Raw genomic sequence first — 23259 nt, forward strand, 5'->3', positions numbered from 1 at the left:
ACCAAGACATCTATAATCTATCAGACATATGAACACTTACGTTGTCTACTTCAGTTAAGCGGTGCGTGGCGGGTGCTCTTTAGAAAAAGATGACTAAAAGCAAAAATTACCAAACGTCAGCTTTTCTAAAGAGAGGGAGTAGAAAGAGGAAGTGAGGAAGTGTTGCCCAACACAATCAAGAAGAAGAAGACTGTCGTGGTCCTGGTGGTCATGTGTCTTGTGGGCGTTACCTTCTTTTAAATCAGTTCACATCCCCAGGACGACGGCCAGAGCCTCCTGGGTTTACTCTGCTTCCCCTGAACTCACCTGGAGGAACACCTGGTCCAGCCAGAGGCCGCCCCACAGGCCCCTCCTCCATCTCCTGACACCAATACAGTTGTGTTTCCTCCTGCTCCGTGTCCTGCGGTCGGGTCCAGCCTCGCTCCAGTTCAGTCAGTTTATTTTACATAGCCCACAATCCCCCCCCCTCAGAGGCTCTACAGTCTACACACCCTGACCGTTGGTGTGTTTCTGGAGTAAATCAGCAGATTAATACAGGAAGTCAGAAGGTCCAGGGGGGGGGGGGGGTATCTTCCTGAAGAGGAAGACTCATTTCTCCATTGTAATTTTGACATTACTCTGAATGAGGAGGCGCAGACGGACTCCAAGAGGAGCTCTCGGCTGGTGTCATGTCAGGGAGCGTCCGGCCTTCTCTGGTCCTGCTGGGGGTCTGGATTTGGGGATCCGGCAGTGAGGTCCAACATCAGGCCGAGGACGGTGAGTTCAGGTGTTTGACCCTCAACGTCACGTCAATGAATACTGTGACGTCTCATGTGTCTCGTTGTTTAGTGTGCTATAACAGCTGTTCATAGGTGACCAATAGAAGGGCCTCAGACGTAAGGGCCCTTTTCACACTTCACATATGTGCATATTATTCTCAGAGCGGGGAACGTCTCAAGTAGTAGAAGAAGAATTCAGAACAAAGGGTTGAAAAGGATTAAAATGGCCTTAGTATTTCCAGCAAAATGTCCTATCTGAATCAAAGGTGTAAAGGTATTTGGGTTATCACTATTACAGCCTTATTACACTGCGTTATAATCTGTGAACCAATCGGATGGTTTCTATGGCTGACAGAGGAAACAAGTCCTGAGTTACTTTCCCTCGTTTTCATTTGTTTACACCTGTGGTTCAAATCCACTGAATATTACGAGTTCTCATGCACTCATAACCACGTTTTAGTTATCTGGACATTGATGAGGAAAGGTCAGGGGGTCACCGACGTTATTAGGATTCCCCTTGTTGGGACCATGAATGTTACGAGCCATCACTTGGTAAATAAAACAAGAGTTCTAGAGGACAGTACGTGGTGAGGCTATATCTCTGGGTGGAGTGTCACCGTGCTGAGAGCCGTGCGGAGGCAAAGAAACACAAAGTCTTGTCATTGTTCCTCGTTGACTTCCTCCTCTCTGCTCGTTGTTTAGTGGAGGTTTTCCACTCTGATAAACACACCCGGCTGCAATGGAGCTCCGAGCCGGCCAGAGAGGTACGCTGCTCTTCATTACAAGACTAAACACACACTTTACCAGTTTGACCTCATTGTTTTATGAACACATGCTATTATATTTCCTCTGTTATAAATTGTATCTGCAATGTGGTGCTTTATTACGTCATCACGTGACTGCCTATGAATGACTCAATGACCATTGAACGTTGGTGGAAGTTTCCTGTAGCTCATGAGAACATGTAGAGACACAAATGTCACTAATCAATAATCAATAATCACTCTTAGAGAACATGATCCTCACTGACATGCAGGTCATAATCATACGGATAGTTTATGAATTACTTATCTGAATTCTGTCTTACCTGATGACGGCCTTCAGATGAACACGTGCTGCGACACTCGATACGCTTAGTGTTCATTACGTTACGTCAAAGGAGCAGCAGAAACATGAAGGAGCAGCAGAGACATGAAGGAGCAGCAGAGACATGAAGGAGCAGCATAGACATGAAGGAGCAGCATAGACATGAAGGAGCAGCAGAAACATGAAGGAGCAGCAGAGACATGAAGGAGCAGCAGAGACATGAAGGAGCAGCAGAAACATGAAGGAGCAGCAGAAACATGAAGGAGCAGCAGAGACATGAAGGAGCAGCAGAGACATGAAGGAGCAGCATAGACATGAAGGAGCAGCAGAAACATGAAGGAGCAGCATAGACATGAAGGAGCAGCAGAAACATGAAGGAGCAGCATAGACATGAAGGAGCAGCAGAGACATGAAGGAGCAGCAGAGACATGAAGGAGCAGCATAGACATGAAGGAGCAGCAGAAACATGAAGGAGCAGCATAGACATGAAGGAGCAGCAGAGACATGAAGGAGCAGCAGAAACATGAAGGAGCAGCACAGACATGAAGGAGCAGCAGAAACATGAAGGAGCAGCATAGACATGAAGGAGCAGCAGAAACATGAAGGAGCAGCATAGACATGAAGGAGCAGCAGAAACAAGAAGGAGCAGCATAGACATGAAGGAGCAGCAGAAACATGAAGGAGCAGCAGAAACATGAAGGAGCAGCAGAGACATGAAGGAGCAGCATAGACATGAAGGAGCAGCATAGACATGAAGGAGCAGCAGAAACATGAAGGAGCAGCAGAGACATGAAGGAGCAGCAGAGACATGAAGGAGCAGCAGAGACATGAAGGAGCAGCATAGACATGAAGGAGCAGCAGAGACATGAAGGAGCAGCAGAAACATGAAGGAGCAGCATAGACATGAAGGAGCAGCAGAAACATGAAGGAGCAGCATAGACATGAAGGAGCAGCAGAGACATGAAGGAGCAGCATAGACATGAAGGAGCAGCAGAAACATGAAGGAGCAGCAGAAACATGAAGGAGCAGCATAGACATGAAGGAGCAGCAGAGACATGAAGGAGCAGCAGAGACATGAAGGAGCAGCATAGACATGAAGGAGCAGCAGAGACATGAAGGAGCAGCAGAAACATGAAGGAGCAGAAGGAGCAGCGTAGACATGAAGGAGCAGCAGAGACATGAAGGAGCAGCATAGACATGAAGGAGCAGCATAGACATGAAGGAGCAGCAGAGACATGAAGGAGCAGCAGAAACATGAAGGAGCAGAAGGAGCAGCGTAGAAATGAAGGAGCAGCAGAGACATGAAGGAGCAGCAGAAACAAGAAGGAGCAGCATAGACATGAAGGAGCAGCAGAGACACGAAGGGGCAGCATAGACACGAAGGAGCAGCAGAGACATGAAGGAGCAGCAGAAACATGAAGGAGCAGCAGAGACATGAAGGAGCAGCATAGACATGAAGGAGCAGCAGAGACACGAAGGGGCAGCATAGACACGAAGGAGCAGCAGAGACATGAAGGAGCAGCAGAAACATGAAGGAGCAGCAGAGACATGAAGGAGCAGCAGAGACATGAAGGAGCAGCATAGACATGAAGGAGCAGCAGAAACATGAAGGAGCAGCAGAGACATGAAGGATCAGCATAGACATGAAGGAGCAGCATAGACATGAAGGAGCAGCAGAGACATGAAGGAGCAGCAGAAACATGAAGGAGCAGCAGAAACATGAAGGAGCAGCATAGACATGAAGGAGCAGCAGAGACATGAAGGAGCAGCATAGACATGAAGGAGCAGCAGAGACATGAAGGAGCAGCATAGACATGAAGGAGCAGCATAGACATGAAGGATCAGCATAGACATGAAGGAGCAGCAGAAACATGAAGGAGCAGCAGAAACATGAAGGAGCAGCAGAAACATGAAGGAGCAGCAGAAACAAGAAGGAGCAGCATAGACATGAAGGAGCAGCATAGACATGAAGGAGCAGCGTAGACATGAAGGAGCAGCAGAAACAAGAAGGAGCAGCGTAGACATGAAGGAGCAGCGTAGACATGAAGGAGCAGCAGAGACATGAATGAGCAGCAGAGACATGAAGGAGCAGCAGAGACATGAAGGAGCAGCAGAAACATGAAGGAGCAGCAGAAACAAGAAGGAGCAGCAGAGACATGAAGGAGCAGCAGAGACATGAAGGAGCAGCACAGACATGAAGGAGCAGCACAGACATGAAGGAGCAGCAGAGACATGAAGGAGCAGCAGAGACATGAATGAGCAGCAGAGACATGAAGGAGCAGCAGAGACATGAAGGAGCAGCAGAAACATGAAGGAGCAGCAGAGACATGAAGGAGCAGCAGAGACATGAAGGAGCAGCAGAAACATGAAGGAGCAGCAGAGACATGAAGGAGCAGCAGAGACATGAAGGAGCAGCAGAAACATGAAGGAGCAGCATAGACATGAAGGAGCAGCAGAGACATGAAGGAGCAGCAGAGACATGAAGGAGCAGCAGAGACATGAAGGAGCAGCAGAGACATGAAGGAGCAGCGTAGACATGAAGGAGCAGCAGAGACATGAAGGAGCAGCAGAGACATGAAGGAGCAGCATAGACATGAAGGAGCAGAAGGAGCAGCAGAGACATGAAGGAGCAGCATAGACATGAAGGAGCAGCATAGACATGAAGGAGCAGCACAGACATGAAGGAGCAGCAGAGACATGAAGGAGCAGCAGAGACATGAAGGAGCAGCAGAGACATGAAGGAGCAGCATAGACATGAAGGAGCAGCAGAAACATGAAGGAGCAGCAGAGACATGAAGGAACAGCAGAGACATGAAGGAGCAGCAGAAACAAGAAGGAGCAGCAGAGACATGAAGGAGCAGAAGGAGCAGCAGAAACATGAAGGAGCAGCAGAGACATGAAGGAGCAGAAGGAGCAGCAGAAACATGAAGGAGCAGCAGAGACATGAAGGAGCAGCAGAAACATGAAGGAGCAGCAGAGACATGAAGGAGCAGCAGAGACATGAAGGAGCAGCATAAACATGAAGGAGCAGCAGAGACATGAAGGAGCAGCAGAAACATGAAGGAGCAGCATAGACATGAAGGAGCAGCAGAGACATGAAGGAGCAGCAGAAACATGAAGGAGCAGCGTAGACATGAAGGAGCAGAAGGAGCAGCAGAAACATGAAGGAGCAGCATAGACATGAAGGAGCAGAAGGAGCAGCAGAAACATGAAGGAGCAGCAGAGACATGAAGGAGCAGAAGGAGCAGCAGAAACATGAAGGAGCAGAAGGAGCAGCGTAGACATGAAGGAGCAGAAGGAGCAGCAGAGACATGAAGGAGCAGAAGGAGCAGCGTAGACATGAAGGAGCAGCAGAAACATGAAGGAGCAGCTGATAGGTTTTTTTCCTCTCTATATCATTTAAAATATTCACGGTCAAGGAGGTGAGAATGAATCACAGACAACGTAGTATCTTTGGTCAAAGCTTTGGACCAAAGGGGAAGCTCAGTCGCTCATGCTCTGAACACGACCTCCAAGACATTCCGCCGAGCACCCCTTTGGTCCAGCCTTTTATTGAAAGCTTTACACACACACACACAACACCAGATGGATAAGTGGAACTGAGGACAAGTTGACATATTCCTTCCGTCTGGTATCAGACTCCCCGAACACATAACACAACCTTCGGGTGGGAACGCGGAGTTCGGGAAGCTCCTCTGATTGTTGAGTTTAAGATACGGTAAGCAATAACATAACATAAATTTTTATCTCTGTCAGCAGCAGAGACATGAAGGAGCAGCAGAGACATGAAGGAGCAGCGTAGACATGAAGGAGCAGCAGAAACATGAAGGAGCAGCGGAGACATGAAGGAGCAGCGTAGACATGAAGGAGCAGCAGAGACATGAAGGAGCAGCAGAAACATGAAGGAGCAGCGTAGACATGAAGGAGCAGAAGGAGCAGCGTAGACATGAAGGAGCAGCAGAGACATGAAGGAGCAGCAGAGACATGAAGGAGCAGCAGAAACAAGAAGGAGCAGCATAGACATGAAGGAGCAGCAGAGACATGAAGGAGCAGAAGGAGCAGCAGAAACATGAAGGAGCAGCAGAGACATGAAGGAGCAGCATAGACATGAAGGAGCAGCATAGACATGAAGGAGCAGCAGAAACATGAAGGAGCAGCAGAGACATGAAGGAGCAGCATAGACATGAAGGAGCAGCATAGACATGAAGGAGCAGCAGAAACATGAAGGAGCAGCAGAGACATGAAGGAGCAGCAGAGACATTAACGCTCTTGGAGAACTTAGACCTCTGAACACCTCAGAAACACAAAGGTCAACAGGTCAACGGTCCTGGTGGAGGTTCTGTGTTCTGATGACCTCTGTTCCTGTCCCCCAGTGGACTGAAGTCCTGCTCCCGCTGGGCGGCCCGCGCTCGGCCCCCGTGCTCCAGGCCTGCGGGCGAAGCGGCACCAGAACTATCTTGAGCCCGTGGATGGAGCGGCGCGACGCCCACCGCCTGCTGATGGACGTTTCCTTCGCCCAAGAGGAGGAGGCGTCCGGTCAGCTGGGCCCGCTGCGAGTCCACCTGCTGGACTCCAACACAGCGACGGCTTCACTTCTAGACCCGGAGTCGGTGCTGGACCTCCAGACCTCCAAGCCGTTCCCTTCCACCTTCCCTCCTCTGGCCGACTACCTGAACCGGAGCCGGGCCCTGAGCCTGGGCCCCGTCCGCCGCCGGGGCTTCCGGCTGGCCCTCTCGTACTCAGGGACCTGTGTGCTGGTGACCTCCATCAGGCTGTACTACAGGAGGTGCCCCGACACCGTGGCCCGCCTGGCCTCCTTCAAGGGCACCGGGGCGGCGTCGGGCCCGGTGCCGGGTTCCTGCGTGGAGGGGGCGGTGGCGGAGCGCCCACCTGAGAGAGCGTGTGGCGTGGAGGGCCGGTGGGGGCCACTGCAGGGGGCGTGTACCTGTGCAGCCGGCCGCCAAGTTCAGGAAGACACCTGTCAAGGTGAGAGACTCACTCCAGTCCATTAACATCCAAACAAGAGCTGCTGCTGTGACCTGCCAGCAAGAATCTCTTGCATCTATATCGCGCTTTTTAAAACCTGAAAGACACTTCACATTCATACTCCGTAGACACGTACGTAGGAAATGATTCCTATGACTCATCGTGTCTCGTTCGAGCGTCCTGACGGCAGCATTCACAAGAAGGAGAAGGAAGACCTTCTTTTGATCCTTTCATCCTGGATGCATTGCCGTTTCAAAATAACTTCATTTCATGAATCACCGATGAACTGAAGGCCGAGGTTTCCATCAGCGTGTTTGTCCAGCTGGTCATGTGACTTTCACATCCTCTTCCAGTGCATTGCTCAACAGACATCTCCATGTATTCTCCATTAATGCTCCTATAAACGGCATTATGATATTCTTCTGGCCCCCTTGTGGCTGAACATGGAGGTTATTCAAATCTCTTTGGATTCACATCAAGTCCATAATCCTATTATTACATTTATTCTTAAATGCTTTACTGATGCTCTATAGGAATACCTGAGCTTCAAGAAGTGTTGCTGCAGAAATGTCATAGATCTGTTAAAGAGCGTCCATCCCATCCATCCATCCATCCATTTTCATCCGCTTATTCCGGGGTCGGGTCCCGGGGTCAGCTGACCCAGCAGGCTGACCCAGACTTCCTCTCACCCGCAACACTCTCCAGCTCATTGTGGGGGATCCCGAGGCGTTCCCAGGCCAGCCGGGAGATGTAATCCCTCCAGGTGTCCTGGGTCATTGGACGAGCCTGGAAAACCTCTAATGGGAGGCGTCCAGGAGGCATCCATCAGAGGCCTGAACCACCTCAGCTGACCATGACAGCGTCCATGACATGTTTTTCATGGACGCTGATCACCACGTCTCTCACTGTGTAGAAACATCTAATGAAGGATTCCTAAACCTGCTGACGCATCAAAAATAACCTTTTCAAACTACAATCCGATCTGAGCATTTATAGCTGGGGGTTCACTGCCTTGCTCTAGGGTGCCTGCCAGATTTATTGTCAATATGTTTGTTGTATTTTGAATCTTAATTTGGGTAAGTGCAACACATGAGCTAAATAATAATATAAGCTGCCTCATTGTGGTGCAAGAGGACACGTGGGGGTCACTCCTCTGGGGACCATGAACATGCAGAGCCAATGGCCGTCTGGGTATTAGTTCCTGAGATATTTCGGTCTGGCCTGGAGTGTCTTTGCCAACCTCTGCCACCAGAGGAACATGCAGCCTTGTCTGTATGAACAGACTGACGATCACTGTGTCTGTTCCCCCAGTGTGTTGGACCGGCTTCTACAAACCAGCCAATGAGAGCGGAGGATGCCGGGCGTGCCCGCCGAACAGCAGGACGCGGGGGGAGGGGTCAGAGAGCTGCGACTGTGTGGAGGGGTTCAGCCGCCTGCACACTGACCCTGATGAGCTGGGCTGCACCAGTAAGAAACACCTCTTATGGAATAAGATAATGCATTCAAGCCACTCAGCAGGGCCACGGCACCAGAACCAGCAGGTCCAATGGACCCTCTGAGACCTGGAGGCCCAAGGACTCTGGAGAGGAAGCACAGTTACTAATTTGTGATGGAGAGATGAAAATACATCCATAAGGAGAGAGAGAAGAGGAGAGAGGTGCTCAGTGTATCCTAAACGTCCATAAGGAGAGAGGAGAGAGGAGCTCAGTGTATCCTAAGCGTCCATAAGGAGAGAGGAGAGCAGTGTATCCTAAGTGTCCATAAGGGGAGAGGAGAGCAGTGTATCCTAAGTGTCCATAAGGGGAGAGGAGCTCAGTGTATCCTAAGCGTCCATAAGGAGAGAGGAGCTCAGTGTATCCTAAGCGTCCATAAGGAGAGAGGAGCTCAGTGTATCCTAAGCGTCCATAAGGAGAGAGGAGCTCAGTGTATCCTAAACGTCCATAAGGAGAGAGGAGAGGAGAGAGGAGCTCAATGTATCCTAAGTGTCCATAAGGAGAGAGGAGAGGAGAGAGGAGCTCAGTGTATCCTAAGCATCCATAAGGAGAGAGGAGCTCGTATCCTAAACATCCATAAGGAGAGAGGAGCTCAGTGTATCCTAAGCGTCCATAAGGAGAGAGGAGCTCAGTGTATCCTAAGTGTCCATAAGGAGAGAGGAGCTCAGTGTATCCTAAGTGTCCATAAGGAGAGAGGCGAGAGGAGCTCAGTGTATCCTAAACGTCCATAAGGAGAGAGGAGCTCAGTGTATCCTAAGCGTCCATAAGGAGAGAGGAGAGAGGAGCTCAGTGTATCCTAAGTGTCCATAAGGAGAGAGGCGAGAGGAGCTCAGTGTATCCTAAACGTCCATAAGGAGAGAGGAGCTCAGTGTATCCTCACGTCCCCCTCAGCCTATAGCAGCGTCTCTAGGTCTGGACCAGGTGAACCTGATCCGAACTTTAAGACTATGAGAGGAAAGTCTCGAGTCTCCATGAGGCGACCCTTCTGTTTCTTTGTGTCTTACAGGGAGCGTTCCCCCAGTGGTGAGCGTCGTGACTCCGCCCCTAAACGTCTCAGAGCCCCACATGACTCCTCCTCCTCCGCCGAGCCGCCGCCCCCTCTGGCTGGCGGTCTGTGCTTCCTGTGGCGTGCTGCTGCTCGTGATCCCGGTCGCTGTGGGTGTCCTACGCAGCGACTCCTCCACGCTCAGGTACTCCTGCTCCTGAGGCCTCCTGCTGTGACGCTCCTGCTGCTGAATGTGGTTCAAGTTCTGGGTGGGATAATAATCTAAATACCTACAGAAAATAGTGTATTGTGATAAAATGACACGTTTCTGAGTCATTGTGACGCAATACGAGGAGTCCAGATATCCCATGAGAAGCCCTTTAACCCTTACACTCCCATCAGCATGGCGGCGGCTGGTGGGCAGCTTACACTTTGATGGTTTTTAGTTTGACGTGCTGTGAATGCGTCATGTCGTTATCCTCTTCTCAGGAACAAACACACGGTCCTCAGACTCTTTGCATAACATGCTACTTAAATCCTGCATTTTAAGTTGCTTATGAGTAGTGTCACTTCAAATCTATATTTTATAGCAGAACAGCAACAGAAACGTAAATTAAACTGACATGAAACAGAAAACCTCTCCTTCTCTTCGTATGCATTCCTAACATGCGGTTGAACAACAGTTTGCCTTCCGCTCTGCTGCTCAACACACCTGGCTGGACGCAGGTGGCGTCCACAGAGAGTTAACGCCCCCTGACATCATCATTGCATCTTCATCGTCATCATCATGTCAGCAGCATGTCACATGATCAATAGTATCTCAGCATGATTAGATCTCTGGGCAGCAGCATGATCATGATGTACCACAGTGGATACGTATGGATAAAACACAAGTCACGTTGTGTCAGTGAACGCAGCATCAGGAACACGTCACACACCAGATGTTCCCTGAACACACAGTGTCACTGCTCCGCAGCAAGTTGCTTCCTTGTCATTGAGAATGTTCACAGACAGGAAGGCGATGGCTTCTAGTTGCATGACAAACGTGACGAGTTTGTTTTTGCAATACCTCTCAGTTTACACTAGGGAGCGCTCCACTAGCAGCATGGATTACACAATGAGGGGGTTTTGTGTATTATCAACATAACTCTGTCACGGGTGTCGTAGTCAGAGCGAGAGTGAGAGGACCCAAATGACAACAATTCTTCAGAAGTAGGATTTAACTCTACTTGAAACAGTTTACACACAGGACTAGTGCGACAACACGGTACGGCCACACCGGGGAACGAGACCAACAGGGTTTACATACACAGGGAGGTGAAGGTGATTGGACACTGAGGAACGAGACACAGGTGGACACAATGAAGGCGGGGCTAGTAATCAACCAGGAGGAACCAATCAGGACCAAGGCAGAAGATCACAGGGACACAGAGGACAAGAGGACTTCAAAATAAGACACAAGACACAGAACTCCGGATCATGACAAACTCACGATATTGTGGCAGACAGAATTGCAATTTGCTCCATAATTTAATCATATTCCTAACTCATTCCTAATTCCCAAATGTCTGAACTTAACTAAATTAATTCTATATTTTCCCATATGTGCAAATATATTGGTGATGACGAAACTTAAAGTTATAATTGTACCTACAGGTCTGAACAGGAAGTAGAAATGTTGCCAATGAATGCTGCTTTTACCTTCCGACATCCACAGCAGGCGGAGGCTGCACCCCAGATATCCAACAGTAAGCGCCATTTTACTGTTGTTGTTGTATATTTGCGCAATACTTTTGACACAAATTAAATCACTTACAAATACTATTTCATCCACGTCGGGTTATGTGACAGGATTGTGCCCGTCACCAGTAGGTTTCCCCCCCCCTAAGCACCAAGGAATGCGCAACCAGAGGGAGCTTTGGCAAGAAACTTTCTTTCACCTCTCTGACCACCGACTGTGTCTCTGCTCATCGCTCCCGTCTTCAGTCCATCCAGCTCCTTTAAAGAGAACAAGCCTCCCAGATACACAACCACAGATTGTCATCAGCTGGACCGACTTACCAATCAGTCCAGCTGATGACAATCAGACACCGTTCCCTGAACCACACCCCCGCTCCACCCACTCTGCAGCCGAGCCCACACACCCCGCTGCCACAGGTTACAACTTCCAATTCTGAAAAGTGAAGCCAATGAGGAAGTGACTTCAACTTTCATTCTCTCCAATTTGATTGTTATAGATTGTATAGAAGTCTTTGCATTCTCTCTACTGACCACAAGAGAGCGACTCCTCTGGTTGTATAGAAGTCTATGCTTCATGTGTTGAAGCTGCATTCTCTCTACTGACCACCAGGGGGAGACTCCTCTGGTTGTATAGAAGTCTATGCTTCATGTGTTAACGCTGCATTCTCTCTTCTGACCACCAGGGGGCGACTCCTCTGGTTGTATAGAAGTCTATATAGTGACTCTACTTCTCTCTTGATGTGTTCCCTCAGTAAACATTATAAACATGTTTTTAAGTCTTCATTTAGATCGACCATGAAGCAGGCTATGCTCTGCTTTAGGCCGAGGCTACCTTGTGATTGACAGGTCACCACCACGGCGTGGTACGATCTGGGAGTTATCGGTATTTTCGTCAAACAACTTTATTCTTTTCACTTATTATTTTATCCACTGAAACATTTGGGTTACTTAGCTCCGCCCTCTCGTGCCACTTCTGGTTCCAAAAAAACAAGATGGCGACGACCAAACACGAAACTTGTGGCTTCAAAATGACAGTTCACAAACCAATGGGTGGTGTCTATGTTTCATGCTATGAGCAATGCTCTAGATCTAATCTATATGTGTCTTATTTCGACATAGTTTCTTTATTTTAGAGATATTAATTCCTATGAGTATAGTGTGTGTATATGGGCTCTTATGATTGGAAACGATGATGTTGCTACATGTCACATGGCTGAGTTACACATTGCTTTTACTTTGATACTTTCCATCACATCTCATTTAACCCTTTCATCCAGAGAGACTTACAACCATGTTACACACACCGTAAACACACCACGGGAGCAACTCAGGGTTAAGGGTCTTGCTCAAGGACACATGGACTAGGGCGGGGATTGAACCGCCAACCCCCTGAAAGACGGACCTGCTGACCAGTTGACTGTTTGTGATTCACTGAATTAATGGTCTCCTAAAACATCTTATTCAGTTTTCTTATTGTGTCCTTTGACTTCCTGTTGGCCAGCGGTGGAGGGCGTGGTGCAGCTGCTGGAGGGGCTCAGCGGCCGGCTGCTGGACAGCCTGAAGGAGGTGCTGGTGGAGAGGAACCAGCTCACCCTGGGCAAGGAGCTCGGCAAAGGTCAGATCATGAGTCCTCATCAGCGATGATGTCATAGCCTCCCAACCTAGAATCGTTGGTGAATATATATAGAAGAACCAGAAGCAGCCCAGTGGACCTTCAGGAAGGAGAACCGGGTTCATGTCACAGCTCAGGAGCTTTGAAACATAAAACTCTCCCAGAACGTGGGGAGGTGTTTCAGTGAGTGATCATATATAGACGTTTGTTTGTGTTCTCCAGGAGAGTTTGGCTCTGTCTACGAAGGCGTCTTCACACAGGACGACGGCGTGGATCTCAAGGTGGCCGTGAAGACCATGAGAGGTACGTGTCTTGACTCTGAACCCATGAGCAAGGCTCTACGCCGCGACTTCTTATTGGTACTTTATTTGATGTTTTCTCCGTCCCACGTAGTTGGAATCCACAGCCAGGAAGACCTCCACGAGTTTCTGAGAGAGGCGGAGATCATGAAGAACTTTGATCATGAGCATGTGGTCAGACTACTCGGTGAGATGACGACCCTCACTTCAAGGTCAAGTCCAACCCAACCAGAACCATAGTGCCGTCAACACGATGGTTCTGGTTTGGTGGGTGTGGCTCAGTGGTAGTTGAGGTGTGACTGGGTGAATGATGACATGCTAGTTACCATGTAGCACTGATGTGTTTCTCTTTCTCGACTACCTGTGGCACATGTTACGGTGAGGTGGCCGTGGTGTGGGCGTTGGCCACTCCACAGTTATACTCATGCCTTATATAAAGATTTCTCAAACCTTAACCAACGCTTATAACATGTTTACAAATGTAAAAGCTCAACACGTAATTGTCCTCATTAAAGCTTGGGTTGGTAATCTTGAGAGTATGTGTGTGTGTGTGTGTGTTTGTGTATATGTGTGTGTGTGTGTCTGTGTGTTTGTCTGTGTGTGTGTGTCCTGTAGGGGTCACGTTACAGAGGGAGCAGGACTCTCCTCTGCCCCTCCCTCTGGTCATCCTGCCTTACATGAAATATGGAGACCTACGACGCTTCCTCATCGCTACGCGGTACGGAGATATACCCATGGTGAGACACCTTGACACCTTGACATGAACAATAGATGTCATGTGACCAGATGAACAATAGATGTCATGTGACCAGATGAACAATAGATGTCATGTGACCAGATGAACAATAGATGTCATGTGACCAGATGAACAATAGATGTCATGTGACCAGATGAACAATAAATGTCTTGTGACCAGGTGAACAATAGATGTCATGTGACTAGATGAACAATAGATGTCATGTGACCAGATGATCAATAGATGTCATGAGACCAGATGATCAATAGATGTCATGTGACCAGATGAACAATAGATGTCATGTGACTAGATGAACAATAGATGTCATGTGACCAGATGAACAATAGATGTCATGTGACCAGATGAACAATAGATGTCATGTGACCAGATGAACAATAGATGTCATGTGACCAGATGATCAATAGATGTCATGTGACCAGGTGAACAATAGATGTCATGTGACCAGATGAACAATAGATGTCATGTGACTAGATGAACAATAGATGTCATGTGACCAGATGAACAATAGATGTCATGTGACCAGGTGAACAATAGATGTCATGTGACCAGATGAACAATAGATGTCATGTGACCAGATGAACACTAGATGTCATGTGACCAGATGAACAATAGATGTCACGTGACCAGATGAACAATAGATGTCATGTGACCAGATGATCAATAGATGTCATGTGACCAGATGAACAATAGATGTCACGTGACCAGATGAACAATAGATGTCATGTGACCAGATGAACAATAGATGTCACGTGACCAGATGAACAATAGATGTCATGTGACCAGATGAACAATATATGTCATGTGACCAGATGAACAATAGATGTCATGTGACCAGATGAACAATAGATGTCATGTGACCAGATGAACAATAGATGTCATGTGACCAGATGAACAATAGATGTCATGTGACCAGATGAACACTAGATGTCATGTGACCAGATGAACAATAGATGTCATGTGACCAGATGAACAATAGATGTCATGTGACCAGATGAACAATAGATGTCATGTGACCAGATGAACAATAGATGTCATGTGACCAGATGAACAATAGATGTCATGTGACCAGATGAACAATAGATGTCATGTGACCAGATGAACAATAGATGTCATGTGACCAGATGAACAATAGATGTCATGTGACTAGATGAACAATAGATGTCATGTGACCAGATGAACAATAGATGTCATGTGACTAGATGAACAATAGATGTCTTGTGACCAGATGAACAATAGATGTCATATGACTAGATGAACAATAGATGTCATGTGACCAGATGAACAATAGATGTCATGTGACCAGATGAACAATAGATGTCATGTGACCAGATGAACAATAGATGTCATATGACTAGATGAACAATAGATGTCATGTGACTAGATGAACAATAGATGTCATGTGACCAGATGAACAATAGATGTCATGTGACTAGATGAACAATAGATGTCATGTGACCAGATGAACAATAGATGTCATGTGACCAGATGAACAATAGATGTCATGTGACCAGATGAACAATAGATGTCTTGTGACCAGATGAACAATAGATGTCATGTGACCAGATGAACAATAGATGTCATGTGACCAGATGAACAATAGATGTCATGTGACAGATGAACAATAGATGTCATGTGACCAGATGAACAATAGATGTCATGTGACCAGATGAACAATAGATGTCATGTGACCAGATGAACAATAGATGTCATGTGACCAGATGAACAATAGATGTCATGTGACCAGATGAACAATAGATGTCATGTGACCAGATGAACAATAGATGTCATGTGACAGATGAATAATAGATGTCATGTGACTAGATGAATAATAGATGTCATGTGACTAGATGAACAATAGATGTCATGTGACTAGATGAACAATAGATGTCATGTGACCAGATGAACACTAGATGTCATGTGACCAGATGAACAATAGATGTCATGTGACCAGGTGAACAATAGATGTCATGTGACAGATGAATAATAGATGTCATGTGACTAGATGAACAATAGATGTCATGTGACAGATGAATAATAGATGTCATGTGACCAGGTGAACACTAGATGTCATGTGACAGATGAATAATAGATGTCATGTGACTAGATGAACAATAGATGTCATGTGACAGATGAATAATAGATGTCATGTGACTAGATGAATAATAGATGTCATGTGACTAGATGAACAATAGATGTCATGTGACTAGATGAACAATAGATGTCATGTGACAGATGAACACTAGATGTCATGTGACCAGATGAACAATAGATGTCATGTGACCAGATGAACAATAGATGTCATGTGACCAGATGAACAATAGATGTCATGTGACCAGATGAACAATAGATGTCATGTGACCAGATGAACACTAGATGTCATGTGACCAGATGAACAATAGATGTCATGTGACCAGATGAACAATAGATGTCATGTGACAGATGAACAATAGATGTCATGTGACTAGATGAACAATAGATGTCATGTGACCAGATGAACAATAGATGTCATGTGACCAGATGAACAATAGATGTCATGTGACCAGATGAACAATAGATGTCATGTGACCAGATGAACAATAGATGTCATGTGACCAGATGAACAATAGATGTCATGTGACCAGATGAACAATAGATGTCATGTGACCAGATGAACAATAGATGTCATGTGACCAGATGAACAATAGATGTCATGTGACCAGATGAACAATAGATGTCATGTGACCAGATGAACAATAGATGTCATGTGACCAGATGAACAATAGATGTCATGTGACCAGATGAACAATAGATGTCATGTGACCAGATGAACAATAGATGTCATGTGACCAGATGAACAATAGATGTCATGTGACCAGATGAACAATAGATGTCATGTGACCAGATGAACAATAGATGTCATGTGACCAGATGAACAATAGATGTCATGTGACCAGATGAACAATAGATGTCATGTGACCAGATGAACAATAGATGTCATGTGACCAGATGAACACTAGATGACATGTGACCAGATGAACAATAGATGTCATGTGACCAGATGAACAATAGATGTCATGTGACCAGATGAACAATAGATGTCATGTGACCAGATGAACAATAGATGTCATGTGACCAGATGAACAATAGATGACATGTGACCAGATGAACAATAGATGTCATGTGACCAGATGAACAATAGATGTCATGTGACCAGATGAACAATAGATGTCATGTGACCAGATGAACAATAGATGTCATGTGACCAGATGAACAATAGATGACATGTGACCAGATGAACAATAGATGACATGTGACCAGATGAACAATAGATGTCATGTGACCAGATGAACAATAGATGACATGTGACCAGATGAACAATAGATGAGACCAGATGAACAATAGATGACATGTGACCAGATGAACAATAGATGTCATGTGACCAGATGAACAATAGATGTCATGACCAGATGAACAATAGATGTCATGTGACATGTGACCAGATGAACAATAGATGTAACGTTAACAGATGTCATGTGACCAGATGAACAATAGATGTCATGTGACCAGATGAACAATAGATGTCATGTGACTAGATGAACAATAGATGTCATGTGACCAGATGAACAATAGATGTCATGTGACCAGATGAACAATAGATGTCATGTGACCAGATGAACAATAGATGTCATGTGACCAGATGAACAATAGATGTCATGTGACCAGGTGAACAATAGATGTCATGTGACCAGATGAACAATAGATGTCATGTGACCAGATGAACAATAGATGTCATGTGACCAGGTGAACAATAGATGTCATGTGACCAGATGATCAATAGATGTCATGTGACCAGATGAACACTAGATGTCATGTGACCAGATGAACAATAGATGTCATGTGACCAGATGAACAATAGATGTCATGTGACCAGATGAACAATAGATGACATGTGACCAGATGAACAATAGATGACATGTGACCAGATGAACAATAGATGTCATGTGACCAGATGAACAATAGATGTCATGTGACCAGGTGAACAATAGATGTCATGTGACCAGATGAACAATAGATGCCATGTGACCAGATGAACAATAGATGTCATGTGACCAGATGAACAATAGATGTCATGTGACCAGATGAACAATAGATGTCATGTGACCAGATGAACACTAGATGTCATGTGACCAGATGAACAATAGATGTCATGTGACCAGATGAACACTAGATGTCATGTGACCAGATGAACACTAGATGTCATGTGACCAGATGAACACTAGATGTCATGTGACCAGATGAACACTAGATGACATGTGACCAGATGAACAATAGATTACATGTGACCAGATGAACAATAGATGACATGTGACCAGATGAACAATAGATGTCATGTGACCAGATGAACAATAGATGACATGTGACCAGATGAACAATAGATGTCATGTGACCAGGTGAACAATAGATGTCATGTGACCAGATGAACAATAGATGTCATGTGACTAGATGATCAATAGATGTCATGTGACCAGATGAACAATAGATGTCATGTGACCAGATGAACAATAGATGTCATGTGACCAGGTGAACAATAGATGTCATGTGACCAGATGAACAATAGATGTCATGTGACTAGATGATCAATAGATGCCATGTGACCAGATGAACAATAGATTACATGTGACCAGATGAACAATAGATGTCATGTGACCAGATGATCAATAGATGTCATGTGACCAGGTGAACAATAGATGTCATGTGACCAGATGAACACTAGATGTCATGTGACCAGATGAACAATAGATGTCATGTGACCAGATGAACACTAGATGTCATGTGACCAGATGAACAATAGATGTCATGTGACCAGATGAACAATAGATGTCATGTGACCAGATGAACAATAGATGTCATGTGACCAGATGAACAATAGATGTCATGTGACCAGGTGAACAATAGATGTCATGTGACCAGATGAACACTAGATGTCATGAGACCAGGTGAACAATAGATGTCATGTGACCAGATGAACAATAGATGTCATGTGACCAGATGAACACTAGATGTCATGTGACCAGATGAACACTAGATGTCATGTGACCAGATGAACAATAGATGTCATGTGACTAGATGAACAATAGATGTCATGTGACCAGATGAACACTATATGTCATGTGACCAGATGAACAATAGATGTCATATGACCAGGTGAACAGTAGATGTCATGTGACCAGATGAACACTATATGTCATGTGACCAGATGAACACTAGATGTCATGTGACCAGGTGAACAATAGATGTCATGTGACCAGATGAACACTAGATGTCATGTGACCAGATGAACACTAGATGTCATGTGACCAGATGAACACTAGATGTCATGTGACCAGATGAACACTAGATGTCATGTGACCAGGTGAACAATAGATGTCATGTGACCAGGTGAACAATAGATGTCATGTGACCAGGTGAACAATAGATGTCATGTGACCAGATGAACACTAGATGTCATGTGACCAGATGAACACTAGATGTCATGTGACCAGAAGGAAGCAGCGCTGACATCTGCCCTCCTGTCTTCCAGTCGGTGCCTCATCAGAGTCTCCTGCGCTTCATGATCGACGTTGCAGCCGGTATGAACTACCTGAGCACCCAGGGCTTCCTGCACCGAGACCTGGCTGCACGCAACTGCATGTGAGTCCATCAGGGGGCGGAGCTTTAAAATGAAGGACTCCTTGTCCGTACTAGATGACTGTGCCTCTGTGCTCAGCCATTTGGTATTCAGCCCGGCTCGTATCTGGCAGGAAGCTGCTCAGAGTGTGACTAAAGCAGAGTGAGGAGAGCTTCACCTGTGCATTTAAAACAGATTAAAAGAGATGCTTCCTCCACAGGCTGGGCGATGACCTCAGGGTGAGCGTGGCTGACTTCGGCCTGTCCAAGAAGATCTACAGCAGTAACTACTACCGGCAGAAGGCGGTGACCCGCGTGCCCGTCAAGTGGATGGCCGTGGAGAGCCTGTCGGAGTCCGTCTACACCACCAAGAGTGACGTGGTGAGTCCAGCACCATGAGCGGCATCGGCTCCCGGGCGTCTTACCGGTGCACTGAGGGTGTGGTGTTCTCGCGCCTGTCCTCCTCAAGTGGTCTTTTGGGGTGACCATGTGGGAGATCGTGTCCCGGGGGAGGACGCCATATCCTGGAGTCCACAACCACGAGCTGCTGGAGCTGCTGCTGTCGGGCCACCGGCTGAAGCCCCCCGAGGACTGTGACCCCGAGCTGTGAGTCCTCATGGAACTCTGCTTCCTTCTGGTCACATGACATCTAGTGTTCATCTGGTCACATGACATCTAGTGTTCATCTGGTCACATGACATCTAGTGTTCATCTGGTCACATGACATCTATTGTTCACCTGGTCACATGACATCTATTGTTCATCTGGTCACATGACATCTATTGTTCACCTGGTCACATGACATCTATTGATCATCTGGTCACATGACATCTAGTGTTCATCTGGTCACATGACATCTATTGTTCATCTGGTCACATGACATCTAGTGTTCATCTGGTCACATGACATCTAGTGTTCATCTGGTCACATGACATCTAGTGTTCATCTGGTCACGTGACATCTATTGTTCATCTGGTCACATGACATCTATTGTTCATCTGGTCACATGACATCTATTGTTCATCTGGTCACATGACATCTATTGATCATCTGGTCACATGACGTCTAGTGTTCATCTGGTCACATGACATCTATTGTTCATCTGGTCACATGACATCTAGTGTTCATCTGGTCACATGACATCTAGTGTTCATCTGGTCACATGACATCTATTGTTCATCTGGTCACATGACATCTATTGATCATCTGGTCACATGACATCTAGTGTTCATCTGGTCACATGACATCTAGTGTTCATCTGGTCACATGACATCTATTGTTCATCTGGTCACATGACATCTATTGTTCATCTGGTCACATGACATCTATTGTTCATCTGGTCACATGACATCTATTGATCATCTGGTCACATGACATCTAGTGTTCATCTGGTCACATGACATCTATTGTTCACCTGGTCACATGACATCTGGCATCTATTGTTCACCTGGTCACATGACATCTATTGTTCATCTGGTCACATGACATCTATTGTTCATCTGGTCACATGACATCTATTGTTCATCTGGTCACATGACATCTATTGATCATCTGGTCACATGACGTCTAGTGTTCATCTGGTCACATGACATCTATTGTTCATCTGGTCACATGACATCTATTGATCATCTGGTCACATGACATCTATTGTTCATCTGGTCACATGACATCTATTCATCTGGTCACATGACATCTATTGTTCATCTGGTCACATGACATCTATTGTTCATCTGGTCACATGACATCTATTGATCATCTGGTCACATGACATCTAGTGTTCATCTGGTCACATGACATCTATTGTTCATCTGGTCACATGACATCTATTGTTCATCTGGTCACATGACATCTAGTGTTCATCTGGTCACATGACATCTAGTGTTCATCTGGTCACATGACATCTATTGTTCATCTGGTCACATGACCTCTATTGTTCATCTGGTCACATGACATCTATTGTTCATCTGGTCACATGACATCTATTGTTCATCTCATCTGGTCACATGACATCTATTGTTCATCTGGTCACATGACATCTATTGTTCATCTGGTCACATGACATCTATTGTTCATCTGGTCACATGACATCTATTGTTCATCTGGTCACATGACATCTAGTGTTCATCTGGTCACATGACATCTATTGTTCATCTGGTCACATGACATCTATTGTTCATCTGGTCACATGACATCTATTGATCATCTGGTCACATGACATCTAGTGTTCATCTGGTCACATGACATCTATTGTTCATCTGGTCACATGACATCTATTGTTCATCTGGTCACATGACATCTATTGTTCATCTGGTCACATGACATCTATTGTTCATCTAGTCACATGACATCTATTGATCATCTGGTCACATGACATCTATTGTTCATCTGGTCACATGACATCTATTGTTCACCTGGTCATGACATCTCATCTGGTCACATGACATCTATTGTTCATCTGGTCACATGACATCTATTGTTCATCTGGTCACATGACATCTATTGTTCATCTGGTCACATGACATCTATTGTTCATCTGGTCACATGACATCTAGTGTTCATCTGGTCACATGACATCTATTGTTCATCTGGTCACATGACATCTATTGTTCATCTGGTCTCATGACATCTATTGTTCACCTGGTCACATGACATCTAGTGTCCATCTGGTCACATGACATCTATTGTTCATCTGGTCACATGACATCTAGTGTTCATCTGGTCACATGACATCTATTGTTCATCTGGTCTCATGACATCTCGTGTTCATCTGGTCACATGACATCTAGTGTCCATCTGGTCACATGACATCTATTGTTCATCTGGTCACATGACATCTATTGTTCACCTGGTCTCATGACATCTATTGTTCATCTGGTCTCATGACATCTATTGTTCATCTGGTCACATGACATCTAGTGTCCATCTGGTCACATGACATCTAGTGTTCATCTGGTCACATGACATCTAGTGTTCATCTGGTCTCATGACATATTTTGTTCATCTGGTCACATGACATCTATTGTTCATCTGGTCACATGACATATATTGTTCATCTGGTCTCATGACATCTATTGTTCATCTGGTCACATGACATCTAGTGTCCATCTGGTCACATGACATCTATTGTTCATCTGGTCACATGACATCTAGTGTTCATCTGGTCACATGACATCTAGTGTCCATCTGGTCACATGACATCTATTGTTCACCTGGTCACATGACATCTAGTGTCCATCTGGTCACATGACATCTATTGTTCATCTGGTCACATGACATCTATTGTTCATCTGGTCACATGACATCTAGTGTCCATCTGGTCACATGACATCTGTTGTTCATCTGGTCACACTCCCTCCTCCCTCTCCTCCCTCCATCCCAGTGATGGAGTCATGCAGCGCTGCTGGCAGCAGGAGGCGAGCTGCCGGCCCGACTTCGGGGAGCTGGGTGAGATGCTGAGGTCTCTCCTGTCGGCGCTGCCGGCGCTGGAGGCCAGCCAGGAGGCCCACTACATCAACCACGGCCTGGAGGTCGCCGCCGCCGCCGCCTCCCAGACGCCACAGGCAGAGTGTGGAGGGAGAGGGGAGAACGTGTACCTGCCCGGCCCTGTGGGCGCTCCAGCCAGGGAGGAGGACGTGGAAGTAGACGACGGCTACATTAAGTATAACGCTGCTGCCTCAGCAGATGACATATAAAACAACAGGGTTTTATTAAATTACATTTAGTATCTGAAGTGGACCTCCATGAACAGAAGTGTGGTCCTGAATATGGAGTGAGTCAGAGGAGCTGAACGTTATTTTGCACTTTAAAAAATAAATCTATCTGTTACTAGAAAGTATTTGTTATTGTCACTTTATTGAAGTCTATTCCTTCGTTTTATGAAATAAATGACAAAAGTCC

The 23259-nt window shown here is 46.0% G+C and overlaps 1 protein-coding gene across 2 annotated transcripts; it reads left to right on the top strand.

Annotated features, from left to right (window-relative positions):
* Positions 1-266: 266 nt before the first annotated feature.
* On the top strand, positions 267-23194 carry si:ch73-40a2.1 (tyrosine-protein kinase receptor TYRO3). 2 transcript variants are annotated; one of them, XM_056443322.1, is made up of 14 exons: positions 286-756; positions 1461-1522; positions 6218-6830; positions 8142-8297; positions 9330-9513; positions 10965-11056; positions 12550-12663; positions 12883-12963; positions 13054-13146; positions 13575-13696; positions 19277-19386; positions 19584-19743; positions 19832-19968; positions 22742-23194. In XM_056443322.1, exons 1-14 carry the CDS (start codon positions 669-671, stop codon positions 23052-23054), a joined length of 2325 nt encoding a protein of 774 aa, XP_056299297.1. In that variant the 5' UTR covers positions 286-668; the 3' UTR covers positions 23055-23194. The 2 variants fall into 2 exon arrangements, with proteins under 2 accessions (XP_056299298.1, XP_056299297.1); XM_056443323.1 differs by lacking the exon at positions 19832-19968 and having other exon boundaries at positions 267-756; positions 22742-22828.
* Positions 23195-23259: the final 65 nt, after the last annotated feature.

This window comes from Pseudoliparis swirei, chromosome 21, assembly GCF_029220125.1.
Source record: "Pseudoliparis swirei isolate HS2019 ecotype Mariana Trench chromosome 21, NWPU_hadal_v1, whole genome shotgun sequence".
NCBI lineage: Eukaryota > Metazoa > Chordata > Actinopteri > Perciformes > Liparidae > Pseudoliparis > Pseudoliparis swirei.